This window comes from Saccostrea echinata, unplaced genomic scaffold (assembly GCF_033153115.1).
Source record: "Saccostrea echinata isolate AGI-Se365-2 ecotype Australia unplaced genomic scaffold, CSIRO_AGI_Sech_v1 ptg000001l, whole genome shotgun sequence".
In the NCBI taxonomy this organism is placed as follows: domain Eukaryota; kingdom Metazoa; phylum Mollusca; class Bivalvia; order Ostreida; family Ostreidae; genus Saccostrea; species Saccostrea echinata.
This window is the reverse complement of record NW_026889750.1, coordinates 34,307,423-34,316,889: the sequence shown is the minus strand read 5'-3', so window position 1 is coordinate 34,316,889 and position 9,467 is coordinate 34,307,423. Positions and strand designations below refer to the sequence as shown.

The window sequence follows — 9,467 nt, the reverse complement described above, 5'->3', positions numbered from 1 at the left end:
GGTTTTTAATTTGCCCCGGCACGGGTTTGCCTACCCATTTTACCAACATTCGGGCATGACGCCTTAAAAAAAAAGAACATTGCGCCAAATGAAAATGGCATGCCGCTGCGCCATGCTTAATCCTCAAGGAAAAAAGTACTTCTATGGTTCAGTGTAGAATGAAAACTGGCAAGTAATAATTGAGAGATACCGCGATTCGAAGATTGCAGCCATGGCCGGAACCAAACTTACAGTAACATCCGGAACCAATATTATGATTTTAAGGTTCCGGCCGGAACGCGAAGTATCCGGAACGTAAATTATGCGACACCGGTAATTTTAATTTGTGTTAAATGGAATTTGAAATAGATGGTCGTTATAGAACTCATGTACCTTAATAACTAAAATTTCACTTAATTTCCCATAATCTCGTTCAAGAAGTGTATCCAGTTATCATAATTCAGAATGAAAAAAGCTGGAGTCTATTAATGCAGTTCCCAAGTATGTTTATCATTAACAGCTACCCTTTTTGGAATTTACGTCGGGTTCGGTATTCAGATATTAGTGTATCATGGAGACGAAAGAAGCTGTGAAGTTGGTTTTTACATTAATTTTATGTTTGTGTGATCTTGTACGCACTGATACAGACGATGACATAGCATATCAAACAGGAGGAGATGATTCGATGAAATTTGGGCAGGCAAAGGCTGTTAGGTTTGTTGTAGGATTTTGCCAACCAAATATTTAAAAGCCACGTCAACATTGTCCCAAACGATATGTGGGATTGATCCTCTTAATCTTATACAACTACCTTTTTATGGAATGTCGATAGGTTGGGATTACACATTATGCCATTCGTATACGCTTTTAACTTAAAGGTGTATAATAATTCTTTTCTCCTTAGCTGACTAGGTTCAACAATATTCTCTTTAATAGAGAAAAGGACAAGCATCTTTCATGTTTTTATTCTGGAAACAATGTTTTTTTTTTTTTAAAACAATGACGGTTTATGCTTCACCTGAAACTTTGACTCAAATATTCCTATGTAATATTCTGTGCTATGTGTACCACATACCACTGATACCGGAATCTAAATTTATTAGAGTATACCATGTACATAGTATAATTTTAATAATTTCTCTCAAACAAAATGTAATTAGCTGTTGTACTTGAAGGTATCTGCTATATGATGTCAATCCTGGGGAGGGTTTTAACCTGCGGCGTGATGTGTACATGAGAGTGACAACACTTGTCCATGAGCTGAACAAGGAGGAGCCTTGGGTGCTTGTCCTGCCACCTTGGGGCAGGCTGTATCATTGGAAGTCTCCAGAGTTTGAGCAGATTAAAATTCCTTGGTCAACATTTTTTGATCTTCCCAGTTTGCGCCAACATGTACCAGTACTTGAATTTGAGGAATATCTGAAGGGTAATGATTCCAAAATAAAACTCCAGTTCAAAAATGATTGTCTTTATATGTATAGTGTAAACTAGGTTGATTAAGATAATGTCGAATGAAAATTTAGAGAAAAAGTTATATACTTTTAAAGTACAACATACATTGTAAATTTGTACATTTGGGTATTGAAAAAACGATAAATTTTATGTGCAATGAATTATAGCGATATGCTGTTATTTTTAAATTGAATATGAGACAATATCATAATGAATAAATGAATGATGACATATATGAAATATTGATAGAAAATTTTTATTTTACCCCTTGTTATCCAACCATGCCAACAGTGAGAGGTGAGCCAGTGATAGATGAAGTATATTACTTACAGAGCTTCAAAGGGGGCTGGACAAAATGGGAGGAAAAGATGAATATCACGGAGTGTAATGATAGAACTGGATTTGTGCAGGCAAGTTTCATTGGAGATACACTGTAACTTAAATCATGTGTATATTTCTATTTACATCTTTAATAGTACTGTTGTGGTAATGCTAACTGTTATCTTAATGTTCCACAATGGTTGTGAAGTCTCTTTTTTTTTTAAATAGAAATTTAGGAAGTTCTATTTGTTACATCATTGCACAAGACATAACTCCTTTTCAGCTCTACCCGTTTAGTTATCTTTCAGGAAAATACAGAAAAGGTGATGCATTGTTAATTGTAAAGAAAATCAAATCACTAAGAAATGTTGTTATTTCTTATCTTTATGACAATGTCCAGGATGAAGATGGTAATTGGCATCACTGGTTCTTTGGATATGAGGAAGTGTATGCTAAGAAATTTGCCTGTCTGTCTTACATGGGACATGCTACATTTATAAAGCCGTTTTTACTGAAGAACACCACTGGAAGGTAATTTTTAGTATTTGTCAGCAACAACTATAATACTCAATACTGTAAATGTGAAAAAAAGAATTTTTGTATCAATTTTTTTTTGGAGGGGGAGGGGGGGGGCAGAGTTATTATAAATAATAAAAGTACGTGTATTATGAGTAAAAGAACATTTTTTTGTGGTTAATTTTGCAGAATTTTTCTGTCAGGTCACAAAATTTTCAGAGATATATAGACAAGCACTCTCATGAACATTTCCACATTTAAAAGTAGATTGAAGAGGAAAATTTTCATTGAAGTATTTGTATTCGATATACTTTCATGTTAATAAAAGTCAAATTTGATTGGTTTAAAACATTTGTTAAAAAGTACTATTACCCTACCGAGTGCATTAACCATGCCCTCCGGGTAACATTATAAAGCAGCGGTTGAAAATGCATAATGATGGGTAACAGTATAAAAATAGTAACATGTAAGGGTAACTGTGCAGAATGTTTGCGCACATGTTTCATCATGATGGTTTCTTTTAAATGCATTCAAAAAGACATTCAGTGTAACAAAAAAATATTACAGGTTTATTTAGGGTAACATGTGAAATTGTTATCTCTTGAAAACCATTGCTGACTTTGACTTATTCACCTCGAAAAGCAATGGTTCTCACGGGATAACAATTTCACATGTTACACTAAAAAACATGCAATATTTTTATTATATAATTCATTTATCACAGAGACTTTCAAACTTGTTATTTATATATCATGTTATAAAATATAGGATATGGAGTTTAAATTTGTGGTTCTTGAATTTTACCTTTTTTCTTATGGGCACCTAATTGAGAGTGGAAATGCACAAATATTATCATTTTTAGCTCACCTCAACAAAGTTGGGGGAGCTTGTGTATTACCCTTGGCGTTAACATCCCAGGTTAAAGTTTTTGGAGCAGATTTTTTTCAAGTACTTCTATGCCCTATATTAATCAGAGATGCATGGAGGATCCTTCTAGTATGTTTCACTGTAACAGCCAAGGTTTCAGATGCTGCAATTTCAGGTAGAGAATGACCAGTGTATTTTTTTTAAGAGCAGGTTAAAGGTCAATTTTGGAGCATGTTAAAGTTTTTGGAGCAGGTCTCATTTCCAAGTAACTATAAGCCCTATGTTGACCAAACTTGTATGGTTGATACATCTAAGGATACACACTACCGTACTTGCTTCGGATGCTGATCTGACCTATATTTTCCAGATGAGTGACCAGGTTAAAGTTTTTTGAGCAGATCTCATTTCCAAGTAACTATAAGCCCTATATTGACCAACCTTGCCGAGATGATACATCTAAGGATTCACACTACTGGACATGTCGGATGCTAAATCTGACCTATATTTTCCAGATGAGTGACCAGGTTAAAGTTTTTGGAGCTGGTCTATAAGGCCTATCTGAACCAAACTTGCATGGATGATGCATCAAGGGATGAACATTCTCAAACTTAAATTGCTTCAGATGCTGGATTTGACTTACATTTTTTGGATGAGTGACTTGTTTAAAGTTGTTAGATAAGTCCATTCCCAAGTAACTGCAAGCCCTATTTCACAAAAATTGTATAAATGTTGCAGTTGGGGATCTACAGTACTAGATTATCAGTTTAGTGTGGGCCTTACTTGAAGACAACATTTGTTGAGGTGATCTCTGTAATCTCTGATTACCTATGTTTTATGTAATGAATATACTTAGAAAATTTCATTTGTTTTTTTTTTCATTAAATATTTTATTAGGTCTGCATATACACCAAATATTGAATCATCAAGTTATTTTCCTCCCTTACAGTAGTCTTGAAGAGACACAGAATCGGGATTTACATGTACGATACAAAATACATAACATTTAATAAAATTTATGATTCAGATTTTATTTTGAGTAACTAAACCAGATTAACAAGCCTTTTTTTGAGGCAGCTCTGCAGATTTTAAGAAATGCCTTTTTACAAATAGTCTTTTCCTATAAAAAAAGGGGTCTAATTTTTCAAAATTTCAATTCTTCAAAACAGATTGAGGGTCTTGCAAAAACTTAATTTTACTTGCTATATGAGCTGTGCATGCATAGTGAATGCATTATATATGGATCAAGAATATTAACCAAGTTATTGCTGTTATTTACAAGAGCAAAGTCATGGTTACTGTGTTTTAATGTATTTATTTAACTTCCAATCATAAAAGTTGGTATTATACAGTGTGTGTATGTGTATGGTGTGTGTTGGGGGTGGGGGGTGGGGTGGGGAAGCTAGATGACAACTGTACTAGAAGAGGAGTGTGTAGTATTAGAGTTCAAGACACCCCACATGTTTTTATGAAATCTTTGATAAGATATTTGCTGTTTGCATGGAAAAGATTATATTAGCTAGTACACTCAAAACACATCAAAGTATCATAGAATTGAGTTCTTGAACATTTAATTGAATTCTCTCTGTCTTCTCCAGCTTAAAACATCTAACTGATGTACCATTTGAAAATTTTAGGTGTATAATGCTCCCTCGGGCAGAAACCCTTTTACACGATCACTTTGGGGACACTGGCTATTGGAGAGTGAGTACTGGCCATTTTTCTGACTTGTACAATAAGACTGTAAGGGTTACTTGATATATGTTCACTCAGGCCATTTTCTGCTACACTTGATGGAGGCTACATATACATTTATATATAGATTTAGGTCTCTTGTCTTCCAAGGTTCTCTTCTGTTTATTTATGCCTGTGTCAATGCTTGTCTATATTAACCATTTTGCTTAATCCCTTTTTGTGTCTATTTACTAGATAAGGACTTTTTATGATCTTAATTACTTTTTAATTCACATAACGGGGGTAAATCCCATCCCAAAAATTAAAATAGATGTATAAAATGAAAAGCGAATTTTTGCAAATGTATTTAATATACAGTCATGTATCTTAAGGAATTTAGTGAACATCACATAAATTGGGTTAAGAAATCAGAATTTAGGCCATAAAAAATTAATTAATAGTTTCTCAGGCCAAAAATTTCAAAATTCAATGCAGCAGGCAGTTTTGTTTTGTTTTTTTTTTTGGAAGCAGGGGTTACACCTTTTATTCATGTCAGTCGTTCAACAAAATGATGATATCAACTGATTCTTACTTTTTTGTTCTCTCATTAATTTTAATATGTATTCAACTTTAAATAAAGTTATTCCAAACAAAGTTAATTCATAAAGTACTGTATTAACAAGAAATGTATTGTTTATCTATTAAAAACGTCTATCTATTAGCATTTATGGAAACGGAAATAGCTCTTTCTTTTACAACTTGGGAAAATAGAAAATTGAGTTATTTCCCTTTTCAATATGTTAGTAAAATTGATCATTGCGGCGTGTTTGACCTGATGCAGCAGTGCCTGAGAAACTATTGATTAATTTTTTTTGGCCTTAACGGAATAATGTAGAACACTCTACATGAACAACATGTGTGGTGTCTTGCAGTTTTAGGTCGTTAAAGAATACCAGATCAGATCATTCATCATATTTTTTTGTAATGATTATGAATTAATTAATGACAAGTTAACTTTACGTCTAACCAAGAGTTTTTTTGTCAGTGCAATTTCCATAGAAAGATCAGAGAAAATGACTCATGGCATGTTTGGAGAGCATAGCTCCCTTTATTGGAGTGTAAGTGGGTGTGTCCTTTCATTATGAATTCACGTGTGTAGAGTGTTTACATGTAATATACACGCAGAACACTTTTTTATAGTAATCAACAGGTATATTTCCTCATGTGTAGTTTACCTTTGAAAGCTCAGTAATAACTAACAGTATACTACACTCCTACAATTTTTCCTGACCTGCTGTTTAATTAATTAAATTAATATTTTTAAAACACTATATCACTTTTTCACTTCCGGGTGTTGGAATTTTTAAAAGTATTCTTAATTTTGAAATACAAGTACCCCGGTAGTCCAGTACAAGTAAAATACAAAATGCATAAAATATTAATGAAACTTTAATTTTAACCTCTGAAGCATAAATTAAAAATTTTGTATTGATCGATTGAAGGATGGACAATAAATTATTTTTCTTCGGGTGTTATCTCATTCAAGAACGGAGAAAAATGTCTTTGATTTAAGTAAGATAATTTTGTATACAAAATATATATAATTTTGCCCCTGTTTTATTTTCGCACCTTTCACCCTCATTGCAAATGGGTGACTTTAAAATGGCAACACAGCGTTGTCTGGGCAAGTGTGAAAGGGTGAAAATAACATGGGACAAAATAACTCTGTATACAGTACGGTTCATGTACATATATATCACACATTTGAAAATGAAATATCTGTGTATTAGTCAGAATTACATGAGTTATTCTTCTAACATAATCAGGCTAGAAGGAGCATGGTTTTTGCGAAACATCTGAGAGATATTGGTGATGAATTTCGATGGGAAAACTTGGATTCCACAGACGAGGGGGATGAAACAGTGTTAGAGGACTGGACTAAAATGAAGGTCAAAAATGTTTACTTTACATTAATCATATGCATAGAACTCTTACTTAATACAATATTTAATGATATTTCACTGTATGCATGTTTGATATATTGAAAATACATGTATGTATTTCCATAGTTGTACTAAAGGCTGCTGAATTAATGCAGAAATATAAACATCTATATGCAATCAAAAATGATTATTCCATGTTTTATTATAGAATTATTGATGAAACAGGTTTAAATTATTTAAAAGAGTTTTTATCTGATATATACCTAATGAATTTCCAGGATCTAACTGAACAGTTAAGTCTTTTCTAATGCAGAGAAAGCATGGTGACGCCTTAGGTGGACCTTATGTGGGGATACACTTAAGAAGGATGGATTACCTGTATGCCAGAGAAGGAAATCTACCCTCCCTAAAGGGGGCTGCCAAACAAGTGAAGAAAATCCTCAAAAAATATAAACTGAAAAAAGTCTTTGTAGCAACAGATGCACCAAGTGAAGGCAAGATTTAATTTGATTTTTGCACTGTGACATAAAGTTAGTTGGCAAAGATTCTTTGAAATTATCAAACCTAGCTAGCTTAGTGCACTGTTATATATGACTCAATTCACAAGTGACCTGTCACCAAAAAATTGCCCTCTGATACAAGAAATTTTCTCTTTAAAATTGCCTGCATTCATGGGACTACCTGTCTGACATGATCAAGAAACATATAATTATTGTCCTTCCATTATATTGTTATCAGACAGCTTTCTTTGCTTTAATTATATAGGCATCATTCTTATTGTTTTATGTTAATAAACATCTAGCTGTGAATGTTGCTAATTTTGTTCTTTAACAACTTCATACCAAAACATCTTTATTGTGTTCATCCTGCTTTCCAACGGCAAAACACACTTTTATCAATTAACATCCCAGAACTTTCATGGACCATGCATATCTGTCTGGTAGGAAAACCTGTAATTATATATATGCACTTTTTGAAATTAAAAAAAAAAAACAATTCCCATCATGCAAGTTTGACTGTAATTCTGGATTTCATTTATGTTTTTTTTAAATTCAGTATGATTAAGTTAGCCTTAATGTAGGATATACAGTTCTTATTAAATAATTTTGATCTCATATTTTCCTTAATGAATATGGTTTAATATATTTTGTATTTTTTTTATTACAGAATTTGAAGAATTTCAAGGCTATTTTAAGAAATCCAAAGTTTACCGATTTATACCTTCAAAAGAAATCAAGGAAAAATATAAAGATGGAGGAATAGCAATAATAGACCAATGGATAGCAGCCCATGCAAGGTATTATTTGTGCTGGAAAACAATTATTATTTATAAATAAGGTTGTTTTTAAATCTTTTTTTTAAAGAAGCTATGCAAAAGTCCAACATGTATCTCTGGAATCAGATGCTATGGTTTATTTTTCAGGTATTTTATTGGAAGCTATGAGTCTACTTTTTCTTTTCGAATACAAGAAGAGCGGGAAATATTAGGATTTGACCCTGAAACGACCTTCAATAGATTCTGTCCTGATGATAATTTGGATTGTGAGGGACCTTCAAAGTGGAAAATTGTATATTAGATACTAGAGTTCCATTATATGTATCCAAATAATCAAAGCTTTAAATTTGTTACATATGTTTTAGACAATTATATTTTTTGTTCGAGAAAAGCAGTATGTCAATTTCACTGAAATGGTATATACAGTCAAACCTTGTTATCTCGAATATGATAGGACCAAAAAAACTTCTGAGGTATCAGAGGATTCGAGATATTGAGGGTAAAATACAAAAAAAAAAGAGGTTGGGACTTCTAAATCACTTTGGCATGTCTGTGGCATTGGAGATATCAGTGTTTGAGATACTGAAGTTCAACTGTAAATGATAATGTCATCTTCATTGAAAGAGTATATAAATAATGTATATTGAAACAAGATCGGAAGACTTTTGTGAATTTGATCTCAGGAATTCCAGCATGTTCTCAGAATTTGTTTTGAAATCTTTCAGTATTATAGAATGGTTTGGAAGTTATTTTGTTGCAAGAATTCTCTCATTTTCAATGTATGAGTATACTGTATCTGATTCGAGATAATTTTATTAAACGTGTCCTAATTCTGAAACCACAAATATTTCTTTTTTTGTTACCCATCCTACCATTGTTCAATACATAATGTAAACCCCCCCCTCCCCTCCCCCCCAAAAAAGACTTTAATATTCCACAAATATCTATGCAAAAATATAATTATGTGATGTTATATTTCATGTTTAATAACTGTTAATTGTGTTTTTGCAACTTGTTCATTATTTTGTACATGTCATAAATTTGTTGAAATTGAAAAGTTTCATGTGAATGTCTTTGTATGCCTACAATCACTATTTCATTCATGTCGTTTCACTGCCAAACTGCTTATAACAGTTCATGTTCTGTAATTCTTTCATCTAATGTCTTAAAAATATTTTTAGAAGAATATTTTCTTGTTAAATACTAGTCACATGCAGTAAATGGGTTTATTAAATATTCTAAGTAAACTAAATAATTGTAACTCTACATGTACCACTTGCTAACCACCATGTCTTCTCAGTTTAACTGTATATTACCTGATAACCAGTTTGTTGTCACTTGTCTTCCGTTCTCTATATTTTATGACACAGGATACAGGGTGCACTGATCATGCTGATTTATTGATTATTATTTTGTCACAACTTTTTTTTCTGAATAAAGTA

General features: G+C 32.5%; 1 protein-coding gene across 1 annotated transcript; it reads left to right on the top strand.

The window, feature by feature from the left end:
- Nucleotides 1–550: 550 nt before the first annotated feature.
- LOC133178664 (GDP-fucose protein O-fucosyltransferase 2-like) lies at nucleotides 551–8,933 on the top strand. Its single transcript, XM_061313388.1, has 9 exons — nucleotides 551–693; nucleotides 1,155–1,405; nucleotides 1,723–1,841; nucleotides 2,153–2,283; nucleotides 4,770–4,836; nucleotides 6,633–6,755; nucleotides 7,063–7,243; nucleotides 7,917–8,046; nucleotides 8,173–8,933. Exons 1-9 carry the CDS (start codon nucleotides 551–553, stop codon nucleotides 8,324–8,326), a joined length of 1,299 nt encoding a protein of 432 aa, XP_061169372.1. The 3' UTR covers nucleotides 8,327–8,933.
- The last annotated feature ends 534 nt before the right edge of the window (nucleotides 8,934–9,467 follow it).

Bases quoted from the DNA above. Each gene is read 5' to 3' on its own strand.
- LOC133178664 (XM_061313388.1), top strand. From the start codon at position 551: ATGGAGACGAAAGAAGCTGTGAAGTTGGTTTTTACATTAATTTTATGT. The intron at 694-1,154 runs GTTTGTTGTAGG...TTGTACTTGAAG, and splicing joins GGGCAGGCAAAGGCTGTTAG to GTATCTGCTATATGATGTCA. The intron at 1,842-2,152 runs GCAAGTTTCATT...GACAATGTCCAG, and splicing joins ATAGAACTGGATTTGTGCAG to GATGAAGATGGTAATTGGCA.